Below are 17877 nucleotides of genomic sequence, written 5' to 3'. Positions count from 1 at the left end.
CACTGCAGTGCATGTAAAGAAAATCTTCTCTAGGCTGAAGCTTGGTTTGGTGGTTTTTTTTTTTTTTTTTGTGTGTGTGTGTGTGTGTGGTGGGTGGGGGGGGAAGGGAAGCTAAACAAAAAAGCGCCGGGGAGAGGAGGTAAGGCTTGGAATGAGGATTCTTCAAACCAGGAGGATGAATTTGTGGATGAAGACTAAGCCCTATACACCAGTGCATCCTTTGTACGAAGAATGGGGAGACTTGTTATCACTTATTGGTTTCTTGCCCATTTGTTTCAGAAATCTGGTGTTGGTTTTTCTATCTTTTTGGTTGCAGGTGGACCCCCCCCCCCCCCAAATGTACAAAGCCTATTCCATTCTACTACTGTTAGGGGGCTGAAGAAGAGAGGGAAAATTTTGTGGTGTGTAAGAGAAGCTGTATGTTGGACAGTCTGGGAGGAAAGGAATCAATGGACCTTTCACGGGAAAGAAAGAAATAAGGGTGTAATCATTGAACTAATTTCCATAAGGGTGATTCATTGGGTTAAGACTTTGCAAATTTTTGAAAACTATTCAGAAGGAGATATCATCAGGAAGTGGAAAGAAGTGGCTTGGTCAGCTCCAAGAAAGAATGCATCTTACCCAGTTTGGTCCCCTCCAGCTTCAGGGTTCACTAAACTAAACTTTGATGGTAGTAGCGAAGGAAATCCAGGTCTGTCGGGTATAGGGGGAGCTTTCAGGGATAATGAAGGTCGAATTATCGCATTGTATTCTGGTTCTATTGGATGGGGGGACTCTCTTAGAGCTGAAATATTGGCTGTTTTGGAAGGGCTAAAAAGAGCTCAAGAGTTAAATATCAGAAAAGTGAGAGTGGAAGGTGATTCTAAGTTGGCTATAAATTGGTTAATGAAGGATACTTCTAGTCTATGGAAGTTTCTGAATGAAAAAAAAGAAAGTTAGACATCTCATACAAAATATGGAAGTCAAGTTTCAATGGACTAAGAGATGTCTAACTTTCTTTTTTTTTCATTCAGAAACTTCCATAGACTAGAAGTATCCTTCATTAACCAATTTTTTCTGGGCAACATTGTAATCTGAACTGCTTTTTTGGGAGGGTTAAGAGTTTTTACCCCTCCTTTTGTATCTTTTTTATTAATATCTATTAATAAAAGTCTTTGTTATCTATCAAAAAAAAAGACTAAGCCCTATACCAAACATTTCAAAGCTTTTTTGTTTTTTGATCAAGTCTGTTTGTCAAGCCTTGGTTGTGTTCCTCTTTCAGGTGATATCTTATCACCTTCTTGTAATCATTCTTTTTCCTTTTTAATGAAATTTTCTTTTTATCCTTCAAAAAAAGTTTTTTATGGTAAAATAAGATTTCATTAAAGAAAAGAAGATAACATACAGTCTAGCAAGTGAAAAGGCATCACTCACAAACAAAACAACAGAAAAACTACTAGAACACAATTAAAATAAACTTTCCAAGTTACATAGTTGAAATCCCAGTATATCCCCCAACTAATTCCCCCAGATCCTCCTTAGCAACTTCACTAAATTCTGGTGATATTAGAACCCAATCTGCAATAGATTTGCTAACAACTACCACTATCTTGTCCAAACTCCAAGATTTGTCTTAAAAAATTCTTCTATTTCTTCCTTCCATATATTCCAACATATTGCAAATGATATGTGGCTCCAAATCATTCTTGCCTTTTTGCTTCCTCTTATCTTTGGCCAAGTAGAAAAAATATCTGAGAAGATATTGGATGAAAGTTTGTTACCCCAAACATAGCAATGAACAACCTCCACAAAACCCTGGCAATCTTGCAAGAGAAGCGTAGATGACCAACAATTTCCTCCTGTTCTTTACAGAGGAAACACATGTTAGCCAAATTGAAGTCTGTAGATTTCAAGTGGTCCACAGTCAATATGTTGTCCATGGCCACAAGCCAAACAAAGGCTGATGACCAACAATTTCCTCCTGTTCTTTACAGAGGAAACACACGTTAGCCAAATCGAAGTCTGTAGATTTCAAGTGGTCCACAGTCAATATGTTGTCCATGGCCACAAGCCAAGCAAAGGCTTCAACCCTAGGTGGAACTGGATTTCCCCATTCACCATCCATATAATTTGGATCTGAATTATCCCTGCTAAGAGCCAATGTAGCAGGACTTTACAAGAATTTCCCATTTCAGCACTCTTTCCAGTTTCCACCAAAGTTCAACCCTTGACTAAACTGAAATCTTCACCCCCTCTAGTTTCTCCAATAATGTTATGCATTCATTCACTTCTCTATCTAGAAAAGACCTTCTGAGCTTTGGGCACCAAATCAATTGTTCACCCTTCCTTTCATAACAGACTTATAGGTACTTCCGGCTTAGACAACCCATACAGTCTTGGACATATATCACTTGACTTGCCTACCCTGTACCAGTCATCCTCCCAAAACCTGATTCTTGCTCCACCTTTTTTTTTTATAGATAATGATAATGAAAATTTTATTAATTAAAGAACTAAGTATACATCATACAATTCCCCACTAAGAGGAGCGAGGTGCAGCCTCCAGACTACATCATGAAGCTTAAAATTGAGCCCAAAAGGGATGGTTCCTATGTACTCCTTGTTTATCTAGGAAGTCTGCCAGTCCATTTGCCGATCTTCTTTCCCATTGAACTGTGACTGAAATATTTGAAGTTAGCCACTTAAATCTTCTCAAAGCCCCCCTGTAGGGCCAGGCTAACATCTCTGGTTCTTTTAGCCATCCAATAACCAATTTGGAATCACCTTCAATCATTAAATGCTCCAGTGCCAACTCTTTTTGCAATTTCTGCTCCTTGTAACACAGCTTGTAGTTCTGCATTTACTGAATCTCCCTACCCTATAGGACCAGAAAATAGAGCTACAATCTGACCCTCATCATTTCTAAATACTCCCCCTATTCCAGATAGCCCCAGGTTGCCCAAACTACTGCCATCAAAATTTAGTTTAATGACGCCTGCAACAGGAGGCTTCCAATCCACCACCGGCTTATCTAGGAAGTCTGCCAGTCCATTTGCCGATCTTCTTACCCATTGAACTGTGACTGAAATATTTGAAGTTAGCCACTTAAATCTTCTCAAAGCCCCCCTGTAGGGCCAGGCTAACATCTCTGGTTCTTTTAGCCATCCAATAACCAATTTGGAATCACCTTCAATCATTAAATGCTCCAGTGCCAACTCTTTTTGCAATTTTTGCTCCTTGTAACACAGCTTGTAGTTCTGCATTTACTGAATCTCCCTACCCTATAGGACCAGAAAATAGAGCTACAATCTGACCCTCATCATTTCTAAAGACTCCCCCTATTCCAGATAGCCCCAGGTTGCCCAAACTACTGCCATCAAAATTTAGTTTAATGACGCCTGCAACAGGAGGCTTCCAATCCACCACCGGCTTGCTTCTGACTGCGGAACTTTTAGCTAGTTGTTCCCAATTCCTCCTTATGTCATCAAAAGTGTAGGAAGAGAACAGATCCAAGGATTTTACCCAACTTATGGCCCTACATAAGATACTTTCTAACACACATGTTTGATCCCTCTCCTTGTCATTAAAGATTCTAGCATTTCATTCCTCCCACACAGTCCACACCAAAGCAGCTCTAACACACCTCCACAAAACTCTTCTTCTTCTCTTTGGCCACCTGAAAGTTGTAGGATAAAAAAGATTGCAAATCTGCACCGGTTCTGTCCACCTGCACCCGAAAGGAGCAAAAAGCTTTTCCCAAAAGCCTACAACAAAAGGGAAAGTGATTAGTATATGGTAGCAACTTTCCTCGTTTCCTTTACATAGGGTGCACCAATTAGGAGAAATACAAAGACTAGGTCTTCTTTTTTGCAAAACATCCAAAGTGTTGATTTTCCCGAGGGAGACTTCCCAATCCCACTTTAGGAGGGACAGGTTTGGACCAAACTTCCTTGCTATGAAAAGGATGAGACAATGGAGAGGAGCACAAGGGAGCACAAGAAAAGGATCCCAAAGGTAAAGGCTTCCAAATACGGGAATCTACAGAAGGAGGGTCCAAGTAAACAGGATCAATAGTTTTAAGGAGCAAAGCAACCTGGTCAAGCTCAGAATCTCTCAAATCTCTTCTAAAACCTAGATTCCAGTTTATACCAGAAGAAAAGGATGAGGATGCAAACTTTGAATTGGCTTGTTTTTAAAACACGAGATGGAATACAAGGAGGGAAAAAGGTCCTTTGAGGGCACAGTCACCAATCCAAACATCCTCCCAAAACAAAACCCTATCTCCAGTACAAACATCATACCTGATCGGGTTCAAGAAAACGGGAAGAATATAGTATGAATAGCCTTCCATGGGGATTTCAGCGTAGCACGCCAAGAAACACCAGCATCCCAACCATTGTATGCAACCCATCTCCTACTGAAAAACTTGTTAAGCTTCTGAATTCCTGGTTGAATCTCATGATCCCCTTCCACACTCACCCCATATGAAGGACCTCACCTCCCTAGATTCCCACCCATACCTCACCCATGGTTTAAAGTATCGATACATCCGATACGCACGAATAGGCATATCGGGTGTGTTAATACTTTGTAACTTTTTTAATTTTTTTGGGGTCCGTCTAAGGCTTGCCTACCCCTTGAAAAGGCCCAAATTCCGAAGCACCCCTTATTTGGGGTTTCAGAAAGCCACTGAACGATACGAAAAACCTGATATGGGGTATATTGTATCAAAATTTTGAACCTTGACTTCACCATCCCATACTTACCCACCACCACTCTTCTCCATAATGAATTTTCCTCCCTCCCTAAACCAAATCTCCATAACCACTTCCCTACCACGACCTTGTTAAAAACTCTCACCCTTCTCCTTCAGCCTACAAACTCTCCCCCAATTTACCAAGTAAAACTTCATTCCCCCTCCTTCCCTACACACCCCTTCCCATAAAAAATCCCTATGAACATTCTTAATTCTTTCAGCCACTTGTCAGTATCTTTAGTAACAAATGATATCTAATAGGTTGGTAAGCTTGAAAGGACACTTTTGATAAATGTTATCCCCCCAATATTAGATATTTTGCTTTCCATCTATCCAACCTCCTTTCAACCCTCTCCAAAATTGGCATCCATAATACACCTGAATTTTAAGCTCCTCCAATCGGCATCCCCTAGTAGGTGAAAGGAAGTTCCACAATTCTGCATTCAAAATTCTCAACACACTCCAATAAAACCTCCCTTTCAACTTCCACAACTCCAATCAATACACTCTTTGAGAAGTTAACTTTCAACCCTGTTAAGAACTCAAAGTTTGCCAAAATTGCTCCCAAGTTTAAGACCTGGTCAACCAAAGCATCCAAAAAAATGGTCCATCTCTGTCCACCTTAAAACCTTCAATCAGTCCCAACTGTCTACTTCTCTCCAATAACAGATCCAGCACTTCCTTTACCAACACAAAGAGCATAGGAGAGATTGGATCCCCTTGCCTCAAATGTCTTGGAAAAACTCTAAGGATATACCATCTATGAGTATAGAAGATGAGACTGTAGAAATGCAAGCAAACATCCAACTTCACCACTTCTCTCCAAATCCCATCAACCTTTGAATCTCTTTTAAGAATCCCCACTCCATGTGGTCATAGGCTTTCTCAATGTCAATTTTACAGACCAATCCAGCTCTACCACTTCTCAATCTAGAGTCAATACATTCACTTGCCACTAGAACTCCATCCAGAATCTACTTTACACAAAAGTCATCTACGATTCCCCCATAGCCTCGTGTAGTACTTTTCTCGGTCTTTTTGACAATACCTTGGCCAACAATTTGTATTGGCCTGTAATCCTTCAACTCCACTGCACCATCCTTCTTTGGGATCAAAGAGATAAAACTAGCATTAGCCATTTTCTCCAAAGCTTTCTCCCAATAAAACTCCTTAAACGTTAGATCAAACTCTTTTTTCAACACATTCCAACATGCCTTTATAAAAGAGAAATTGAAACCATCTAAGACTCAAGGCCTTATCCCCATTTATATCTTTTAATGCCTCCTTAATTTCCTCCATTCCAAACTCCCTATCAATTCAATTTGCTGAAACATCACACAATTTCTTGGGGATCATCTCCCCGAGGGGCATCCAGCTCCAAATTCTTGAAGTATATAAGTCCTTATACCCCACCACAGCACCACCTTCCCTTGAATTTCATTCCAGAACTCCACCATCTCTTTCCCCACTTGAATTCTTGAAATAAAATTCCACCTCCTAGGCAATGTAGGACCTGAGACAACACTATCAATTGAGTGTTACAACACTCTCAAGTCCCACATTACCTAAGAGTTAGGTTGAAGGCCTTGCCTTCATCTATATAAGGATAGACAACTCTAGAGAGCAAGTTATTCTCTCCTATGTGAGTTGGCTCATGTGTCAGCACAGATATTTATAGTGTATATTAAAATATTTAATATAAAAATAAATATATCTATAGATATAATATAATATATATAGTTTATTATACATAATGCATAATATAATATTTTATAATATAAACATATTATGTATATTATATACATATTATTAAATATATAATATACATTGCGGCTTGGGCTCAAAAGGATCACACCAACATTAAAAGGCAGGCAATTGACACTGAAGGAAATTCAGCCCTTCCTCCCTGTCATCAATGTCAAAGAATTACTGAATTTTTTGTCTTTTTTACCAATAACTGCAAATTTCATTAAAAATTTAAAACAGAGGACATAAAAAGCAAAGAGGAGAGGTAAACTCACTTAACTCTCCTCAAAAGAATTACTGAATGTTGACAAGTGACAGTGATTCAACCGCAAAGTATCAAAAATATTTGGTAGGTCTACAATGATACTAATAGCCTTTATGAGAAATGGAAGAACAGATATCATATATCAAAGTTAAGAATGTTATACTTGTATTCTGCACGGACAGATGATTTGCGGTTAGGTCCCAACTGATTTGATTTCCTTGGAAATGCCACCCTTGTTTGGTGCCTTGGGGTATTGAGCTTTGCAGACCAAAGTTTACTTGAATTAAGATGAGATGCACCTGTAATGTTATCATAAAAAGAAAAAGTTTATTGAAAGGAAAAAAGAAGAGAGAATATACCACAAGAGAATAAAAATGTAGTATTGACTATTGGGACCAAACTGAAGGAAACAATACAAATAGTACATTGATCACATAGAACATTCTAAAAGTCCCTTCCAACTAGTTTCTATAATCTGTCCATTTCTTCAATATCTGGGAGAACCAAAATCTAATAAAAAATAAGCTAACCAATACTGGACTGGCACATAGCTTGGATATAGCAACATGAATAATTTTAACAATGGATATGAAAGTCAACCCCATATAATTGGGATAACACTTGGATGATGATGGCTAGCAACATGAAAGAAATATTCTAAGTAATGAGGAATATGAACTTCAAATTTCTTTCCCTCCAAATTTGAATACAAAGTTTTGCAGAAACCTTTTTATCAATAAGACCATATTATTCAATCTTTAACTATCATAAATATCTAGGGACCACCTTTATTTCTTCCTTTCATTAGGTGGAATGTCAGCATGGAGAACTAGAAAAGATTATGTGAATTAACGGTGAAGTGCCAATTTGATATGGATGACGCATGAGTGTTAAAGGATCAGTTAGAGTGGGGTTGTCGAGGGCCAGGCTGTAATCTGCAACTTGCTAGTCTTTCTCTTCGTTTATATTTAGCTTCAGCTTTATACTTGACCTCTTATTCCTTGGGGGCCTGTGTTGTATTATGAGATTTTTTCACTTCCTTAAATGAATGAACTTTAATTGTTCCTTATCAGGGAAAAAAATCAACTATGAAGAGAATTTCCTCTTGTTCCCAACTTTGGATTCTTTCCCATGCAAATGGATATCTGAAGCTCTTATCCCATCTAAGGTCTCCTTCTTCATGTGGATTACAGCCCTTGATGTTTGACATATCATAGATCACTTAGTCTTGAGGAGTAGACCTATTAAAAACATTTGAACATATTGTTTCAATGAACGCCAAATATTAAAGCCTTACTTTCTAGAAGTGTAGTTATTATTTATTAGATCCAGCTTTTTGGGAGAGATGTGATTGCAAGTCAAAGAATCCAAATTTGCATTATATTGTTATGTTTGTTGGTTTGTCCGGACCTCCTCATTTTCTTTATTTCCCCTCTTTCCCTACTTTTTCCAATAAAATATCCTCCTTATTGATTCAAAACCATTATAGTCTACAGCACCTACACATCTAGGCATCACTATGTCCGAAAAATCCGACCTGTTTTTCGAACGACAGAGCAAGATCTAAACAACCTTGAAGAAATACCACAAACCATAGAGCACATCAAAAGAAAAAGAAAAACGAAGACAGACAAATCATAAATTCGAAAAATAACATATCCATAAGCAACTTTAGTCATTCTTTAACGATAGTAACAAGTAATCAACATCAACAAGAACACAACCAAGGACAATAAAAAAGGGAAAAAACGACTTATCAATAAGCACAATTTGAATAAAAAAACATAGACATCAAAATGAACAAGGGAGACATGAGAAACTCAAACCAAAAGAAAAGACATGACAAGTTAATACTTCAATCAGCGATCTTTACCAGTAATCGAAACCGCAGTACAATAAGCTGCCATGGTCAAGCTCCGCTGAGAGAGAGAAAGAGAGAGAGAATAAAACTGCAAAAGGTTAACAAAAAAAACGTAAATATCATCATCGGGAGGGTTCACACATCTTCACCCCACAAAAGGCGCCCCACAACGTCCTACAGAACATCCCCGCTGTGCATTGGAACATCTTCGGATGATACACCAAAATCGATGATGTCACGGGAGATGTTCTCAATGCACGGTGCAAATGTACTGTAAGACATTGTGGGGCGCAGATCTAAATTCCGGTGGAAGAGGGGAGAAGCGTAATTACATATATTACGATTTACGATAATTAGGGCCGAAAGCGGATCGAATCGAATTGGATATATCCAAACAAATTTGTTTTGTTTATACCGGGTTCGAATCCAGCCAATTCTTATGCACTGTTTATAACAGATACATTGCAATCGGATAATCATTAATAAATTAATAAATTCTTATGCACTGAAAATGACCTTTCATATTATCTAAAAGGGGCGGTCTCCCCTTTCGCCAAATGGCAGTAATTTAATTACTGTCATTAACGATTATTAATACTGTTATTTAATAATTACTGATCTATTTATTTTAATCCAGTTTTAATAATTATTGATTGTTACAGTAATTTAATAAATATTTAATTAGTGATTATATTTAATAATTACTGCTATTATAAATATTGTTAATAAATAGATATTTACTTTAATCTTATTTTAAATTAAAATTATAAATATTGTTAATAAATTTAGTAATTATTGTTATATTAAAAATAATTAAAAATGTTATTAAAAGTATTTTTATTGATTATTTAATAAAATATTATAATTAATGACTATTACTGATAAATACTATTAATTTAATTTAATTTTGGTAATTATTAATTTAATGAATATTATTAATAAATCCTATTCATAAATTTAGTAATTATTGTTATATTAGAAATAAGTAAATAATATTATTAAAACTATCATTACTGATTATTTAATAAAATATTATAATTACTTACTATTATTGATAAATGCTGTTAATAATTAAATATTTAATAGATAATGTTAACAAAAACCAGCAAAAATAATGTTTGTCTTTTTGCTTATTGAATTTCTTTGTTTTAAATTTTTGGGTTTTGTGCTTTGAAAATTGTTACATAATGTTAATTAAAAATGCTATTTGCATTTAGCTAATGAATTGTTTCAAGGTTCTAAATATCGACACGGGCCGATACGCCCTGTGGTGGTGCTTTTTTTTATGTTTTACTTATTTTTTTCAAAATTGGTTCAGAGGGGCCGGTTTAAGGCCCAGCTACCCTCTGAACCAGTGGCTGACCCGATACAATCCCTGTAGAGGCATACCGACCGATACGGTCTGATATGTGTTGATACTTTGAACCTTGAATTGCTTTGGTTTACATTTATAGATTTTGTGCTTTGAAGATTGTTACATATTGTAAGTTAAAAATATTGCTTGTTGAATTTTTTTTTTTTTGAAATTTGATAATTGTTATACCTAAAATTGTTAAATAATGTAACAATAACAATCGCCAAATAATTATAAAAATTATCAAATATAAATTAAAAGAAATTACCATTATTAGACATAAATTACCAATATTTATAACAAAAATGCTAAAAATAAATCAAAAGAAATGATCACAAATTAGTAGACTAAAGTCTACTAATATAATCCTAAACACATTAAAATAATTTACCAAAAATTATCATAAATTAGTAGAAATGTCCAAAAATAGCCACTAAATCCCATAAAATTGATAAATTACTATAATTTACCAATAAACTATCATATCATAAAATATAATATAATAGTATATATTTACCAAGAAATTAGTATATAATAGAAATTACCAAAAATTAGTAGAAATTATATAATAGAACTAATTTCCACTAATTCACCAATAAACTATCATATAATAAGTATAAAAAATAAGTATATATTGACCAAGAATTCTCATAAATTAGTATCATAGAAATTACCTTAAATTAGTATAACTTAGCCAAAAATAACCACTAATTTCCATAAAATATTATATTTGCCAAGAATTATCATAAATTATTATATAATAGACCAGAAATTAGTAGAACTTAGCGAAAAATAACCACTAATTTCCATAAATATGATAAAATAAATGAAATTAGTATAACTTTGTAAAAATAACCATTAAATTCCAAAAATTAGTAGAACTTAGGATGATAATTACTTCAAATTATCAAATAATATGAATCTAAATAAATTACAATAATTTGTCAAAAATTTCATTTCGTTTTCCAGTGCATCGCACGGGTTCCCGCTAGTATGATGAAAAAAATATGTTGAAAATAAATTTTATGAAACTTGTACCAACGAATCCTTGGTAAAAATACAACGATAATATAAATTTTAAGAAAATATAATCCTATTCATTTAATTGGAATAAAGTTGGATTTTATTGGATTGGATAGGTGTGAATCCATATTTCAATGGATACAATTTTAATACTAAGGTGAGTTTAGAAGGGGGTATAAATGCAAATAAGTAGAGTGCAAAATGTAAGTATGTGTTGCTTTGCAAGATATCACATTCCCAATGTGATGTTGAATAGATCTATGGGCTTGAGCTTGGGGTGTGGACTGGTTTTAGGTTGGATCTTGTCGAAATTGACTTCAATTTGGATGGATTGGACGAACCAATAAGACAAAATGAATTCGACTAGTCTAGACTTAGTGGTTCAAAGTATTTATTGGATTGGTTTGGAGCTAGTCCATCCATAATGGATTTATATTAGATTGGGTCAGATTAAACTGATTCATAGAAGATAAGAATATAGATGTTAATGGTCCACGTTTGGATTGGAATTTGGAATCAATCTAATTAAAACATATTTGAGCGGATTTGAATGGCCCACCCTGAGCCTGAACACCGGCCAGTGAGCAGGTCTAATGTCAAACCACCCAAGAGTGTGACAAATCAATGAAACATCAAAGTTGATTTTGACTTGATATCTTCTTGTAGGCTTTAACCTGATGAATTGAACTATACGAGAATGATCATGAGAAACAATACTTATAGACTATCACGATATGAAGGAAGGTTAATAGCAATTTCTTCCACCAATCCGACCTCTAGGATTTGGGGTGTTGTGGTTGAAAAACAACATCATTTTTATGCTTCCAAGTTCCAAATACTCCAAACGAGAAAGACCCATTAAGATTCAATTATTTTGAACCAATTATCCATTCATTCATTAAGCTTTGGCATAAAATCAAGATGGCTCACAAGTTGTGCCACACTTGTTTAGCAAATCTACAATCAACGAATACATGATCGATCGATTCAGTGGATTCTCAATAGAGTAGGCAAACTGTATCTATGTCCCATCAATGGAACCAGAGAGATTTTGACTTTATCTTTTCAAGGAGACTTCTAGTTTGATAATACAATAACCACATAAGCAGATTTGATGGTATATTTTCCATTAGGACTGCCACACAACCCCATTTTATCAACTTGACCCAACTCCAAAATATAAGAATTGGTTATCATTTGAAGAAGGCCTGCAGTTAAGATGCCACTTAATTTACTAATATCCCAACATTGAGTCTCTTTGATAAGTAGCTTTTTCATACTAAGGCATAGATCATAGTTATTTTCACTACTGTTATCGAGGAAATTCAATAATGGACCATTTTGGTTTAGTTATCTATCCATGGCAATGGGGCAGGGTGGGGACTGGGAGCCATCTCATATCTATTATCACAAAAATCCCTATTTCCATCCCTATCCCCCTCTTTGCTAGTGGGGACAAGGTTACCACTATTCCCATCCCCATGAGAATTTCCACTCCCCATATTTTTTATGATGTCATTTTGTTTTTTGTTTTTTATATCATTTAAAAGAGGGTAAATTGCAAATTAGTACCATGTACTTTTGGGCCTGGTGTCACTTTGGTACCCAAATTTCAAAATGTGTCAATAATCCAATACTTGAACTTCCAAAACGTCACAATTTAGTTCAAAATCGTTAACTACCATTAAGTGACATGTGAAAGGATGCAAATGCCCTTCAGGTGTCATCTAATTTTCCCTATCAACCATCCAAATGCCCAAATCCAAATGTCCTTTAGGTTATTCAGCATTGCTTTAGTTCAACCTTGATTTTTGAGGAAAAAGATGATGAACAATGTCTTATTTTGAAGAGTAATTTTGATATTTTTAGAAGTTTTAAGTCACACATGTCATCATGTGATATAGATATAACTGACTGATTGCTAACGACAGTAACTAAATTGGGATGTTTTGGGAGTTCAAGTATTGGATTAACACATTTTGAAATTTGGGTACCAAAGTGAGACTAGGCACAAAGTACAAGGTACTAACATGCAATTTAATAAAATAATAAAAAATTAGACATATTAAAAGCTATCTAAGTATATCCAAACATATTCAACCATGTTTTTAAAAATATTAATATAGATACATACATGTACATGTAAGTGGGAATCCCCACGGTACAGGGAGTACTCTCCCATCCTCACCAACTAAGATGAAAATTTCTTCATCCCCATCTCTGCTTGAAATAGGAAGATTGTCATTCTTGCCCAAAAAGGACATAATTTTCTCCTTGCCCAAACATCATTAAATCATTTTGCATGAGGTTGCAGGCTTCCAATAGAGTGAGCCCCCTTTGTTGGCTTAATATTGTAGAAACTAGCATTTTTGATATCCTTGGCCCGAAGGTCCAAATATTATTTTGGACCATAAGAATATTCCATCCCAACTTATTTTGTCTCATAAGAATAATATTATTAAGTTCCTTCATATCCTTTAAATTTTGGATGATAGGTAGCCCCAAATATTTTCTCTTTTTTTAATGAACTAAGGATACCCAAAAGATTAACAAATAATTTCTGGTGCTTTTCAGATAGTTCTTTGAACTAATGATCCATTTAATCCACTTAACATGAAATCTAGTTTCTTGTGGTAGACTCCTATAAATTGCCAATCCTATTTCTTATAAAACTTTCTCAAGTCTAACTTACAACAGATCTAAGATTTGCCCTTTTTTTTCTTTTTCATAGCATTAAGGAAAAAAATCATAAATGGCCTCACGATAACATTTTTGATAATTTTGAAAGATGGGGATTAAGATGCATTCCATAATCTATTTAATCCACTTATGATTCTTATTACAGTCCTCAATAAATAACCACTACAATTTGTTAGAACCCCTTTCTAATTTACGGTGCATCTAAATTATTAAATGCAAATGGATCAGCCGGAATTCAAATCAAAGTTATATTTGAGTTCATTCTGATCCAAGGATCCAAACAGATCTCATAAATATTAATTCAAATTCAAATTTGATCAAGATGTTGGAAATCTGAATTTGATCCAATCTGATTTAATTTTCTACAAAAATTAATAAATTATTAAAAAAAGAAAATATAATAGTTTAAATAAAGAAAACACAAAAAACAATATTTTGATTATATATACATATACATAAATACACACACACACACACACACACATATATATATATATATATACCCATGTGATGTACGGGCTTTGTCAAAAGAATTTAAAGCAAAAGGAGATAGGGGTGCAACTTGGATGAGCCCAACCTGAGCCCTACTCGACTCAACCAAAGCTTTTGCACAGGTTGGGCTTGAGTTTTAGAACTTCAAGTTGGTATTGGGCCAAAAAAAACTCGAGCCTAAAACCTAAACTCAAGTTGGGCTTGAATTAAGGTCTTGGGTTGCCCAACTCGACCCGACCCAATTTGAATCCACCCAACATTTTATGATATACATATCTACATGTTATCAATCTATTATACCCAAAAAATTGAGCTACAAAGCTCAATAGGCCATACCCAAGATGTTGGGTTAAGCTCAAATTAGGCCTAAGTTGGTACACTCAAGCTCAACTTTGAGTTGGGCCAAGCCTAAGCTCGAGGTTTGAAAATTAGGGTTGGGCTTGAGTTGGGCTTGGGTTAACCCTCAACCCAACCCAACTCACCCAAGTTGCACCCCAAGAAGGAGCATTGTGACTCTCCTAATTGTATTAGATTTTATTATTTATTAAATTGTTGTAACTTTTACTAAATTTTTATGTAGTATATTAGGGGATTTTAAATTAATAATAATTAAGTTTAAGACTAATAATTTTGTTATTTTTCTTTTAAATTTGTAGTATCATTTTATGTTTTAAATGAAATATAAATAGGTATCAAAATATAAGATTTAATTTTTAAGCTAAAACTTTCTTTTTTATTGTTTTATTAATAAACATGAATTATTTAGTAATTAAGTTAAAATTACTTAAATAATTATATAATTATTTTATTTTTTAGTTAATATTTTTAAGTATATAATCACTTTCTAAGTGAATTAAGTTTGTTAAGTTAATTGTTGTAATTAAGAAACTTAATTAATAATTTCCTACTTTAACTAATAAAAGTAAGTTAATTAGATAGAAGTAGCTATTTAAATAACTTGTATAGGTTAGGCATACACAAAGTTAACTAATAACTAATTAATTAATCTTAGTTAATTAATTTAATTTAATTAAGGGTTATTGATTCTCAAGGTTATTCCATTAGTTTTATTTTTGCATTTTATTAATCATATTTTGAAATTCTACTTAATTTAAAATTGTTAGCTTTAGTGTTTGTTAAGGGAAACAAAACTTATTTCTTTTATTATTGGTATTTAGTTTTAATTTTATTTTTAGTATTTTTTGTGATTTTATTATAATTTTTACTTTTTATTATTTATTTTCATCTCAATTATTATATGATTACAATTTATTGATAATAAACATTAAAAATAAAAAAATACTAACTAATATTATGTTATCATTTTTACTCATTTTTTATTAATTTCATCAAGAAGCAAGTGAATTTTTAATATTGGTTTCATAGTGAAAATTTTAATTAATAAAATTTATGATTTAATTGGACTTTATTATGTTTAATTTTACTATTTTATTTTATAATCAACATTTTTTTATATTTTTGGACATTTTCTACAAATTTATGATAATTTTAGTAAAGTTCAAACATTATTTTGCTGATATTTACTAACGATATTTATTAAGTAGTTAATTATTAACTGTCTATATATTTATTAAGTGGGTGCATGCGTTGCACGTGAGAGGTTGTCATGAAAGTGATTAAAGTATGAAAAATTAAAATGAAATTGTAGAAAAAATTCAACACGTTGTAGAAAAATCAATTTTTGATTAATTAGAGTATTGAGTCCTTTAAGCATGTGCTGCTTAGGTTGATACTTGATAGTGTGGATAGCATATTCAATTTCAAAATATAAAGGAACCATCCAGAAGATATTTAAGAAAAAAACATCAATGACTCTTGGTGGTTGGTTGGCAATTGGCATCCTTTGAGGTGTAGAAAGGCATCATCTCCAAGTTGTGAATGTTAATTGGCCCGTATATATTCCTATTAAGGGTGCAACTTGAGCAAGCCCATCCCAATATATCAAACACATGGTACGTTTTCAAGGTCACCAATATATCAATTCCCTAAATACAAATAATAATATAATATCGTTTGTTTTGAATGTTAACAGTTAAAACCTTTCTTGACATATATGCATTGATAAAATATCAGGCCAACATAATTTAATAAAAAAGTTCAAATTGGATGTAATTTCATTTGTTTGGAAACGTGCATACGTGCAATATTCCTATGCTAGTGGTTAGATAGGCTTAGGGCCATTTTCAATACATTGAACTTTGATCTTCAATCCTGTTTCTACACCAACTTTTTGGTCAAAATTGATCTCCATTGTCTAACTTGGACTCTCTAGCATTGGTGAAGCACCGATGGAGAGAAGCACGGTGAAGTATTAGGTATTTTGCCAATTGGTGAAGCACGATATTCATTATGTGTGTAAATTACAGTCAATGTATATCGTATGAGTACAATATAGAGAAATCTACTTGGTAAATCATTGTATATAAACTAAATACACAAATAAACACATCAAAGAAGATTATGAAGCACTACTCATAGTCTAGTCATCATTATCAATAAGCAACAAATATTTGTGATGCCACCAAAGATTCAATAATGTGAAAATTAGACCATATACTTTTGTTCATCAGTAATGGTCCATCAGAATTTTATTGTATTATTCATAGTGCTGCACCTTTACTCTTTGTTGCAGATATTGTTGGATTCATCATCTATCCCAAGCCTGGGCATAGGAGACTAAGAACAAAATACGGAAGATGTCCAGAAACTGAAGGGAGGATGCACATCAATCTCCTCTTAGCTCTACTACTACTACTACTACTACTACTATTACTAATACTACTACTACTACTACTTCAGCAACAACAGACCAATAAAATAAAACCAAAAATCAGAAACTAATAGATACCAAAAGTAAGCCCAATACATACCAGAAACCAGAGACTAGTAGTCCTTGTAGCAACAATTCTTTTTTGTTTCCTATCTGAAAAAAGAAGACTGGTAGATACACATGGCTCACATAAAATCACCTTTTGCATGGATTTTTATCTTTCCATTTGTTTCCTGTTTTCTTTGTTATTTCATTATATTGATTATGGATTAGTCAACTGTCATTGGTTGTGTCTTGCAACACCTAAAACGGGACTTGCAGATGGTAGTCATGATCTCCATCTCTGCATTCTCAAGCATCCTAACAACCTCAGTGAATGAAGGACAAACCTTGGGGTTGGCATTCCAATAGTGTGTCTTGATCTCCCTTAGTGCAGGAAGACAGTCATTAGGGATAATAGGCCTGCCACCTTTGTTCACAATGGCAAATGTTGCCTGCACTGCTATCATATTTTGGAAGGGAAGCATGCCAATTATGAGTTCCCACAGAACAATTCCAAAGCCGTACACATCGACCTTTTGTGTGTATGGCCTATGTTGGATCATCTACCTGCGATAGCAAACAATAGAAGCACTCAAGTAGCCCCAATTGGAAATTATTTGTTATTGCTTAACAAAAAATCTGGAAACATAATTCATTTAAAAACAAAAGCAAAATAAACATTCAACATTTGCAAGAAAAAATAAAAAACACCTATTTCACAACAAAAACAAATGTTGTGTTTTGGATCTTGATCCTAAGAGAAATGATTAAAAGTTAATCAACAATATGTGGGAAATGTTTCAAAATATGAATCCAACCGTTGGACTAGATGGTTTCACCAAAACCTAGACAATTTAGTTCACTTTAA

General features: G+C 34.0%; 1 protein-coding gene and 1 pseudogene across 6 annotated transcripts in view; both read right to left on the bottom strand.

The window, feature by feature from the left end:
• LOC104610355 (uncharacterized) overlaps window positions 1–8779 on the bottom strand; it is a 30277-nt gene extending 21498 nt beyond the window's left edge. For all 6 annotated transcript variants that reach the window (XM_010276921.2, XM_010276918.2, XM_010276920.2 and 3 more), the window contains exons 1-2: window positions 8620–8779; window positions 6910–7045 (exon numbers count right to left, since the gene is read on the bottom strand). In XM_010276921.2, coding sequence (XP_010275223.1) covers window positions 6910–7045; window positions 8620–8653 — 170 coding nt within the window. In that variant the 5' untranslated portion in view covers window positions 8654–8779. The remainder of the gene's footprint in view (window positions 1–6909; window positions 7046–8619) is intronic.
• An 8457-nt stretch (window positions 8780–17236) lies between these two features.
• LOC104610423 (serine/threonine-protein kinase STY13 pseudogene) lies at window positions 17237–17572 on the bottom strand (annotated as a pseudogene).
• Between the last annotated feature and the right edge of the window lie 305 nt (window positions 17573–17877).

Source organism: Nelumbo nucifera, chromosome 1 (assembly GCF_055504915.1).
Source record: "Nelumbo nucifera cultivar China Antique chromosome 1, China Antique-T2T, whole genome shotgun sequence".
Taxonomy (NCBI): Eukaryota; Viridiplantae; Streptophyta; class Magnoliopsida; order Proteales; family Nelumbonaceae; genus Nelumbo; species Nelumbo nucifera.
This window is presented reverse-complemented; position numbering and strand designations above follow the sequence as displayed.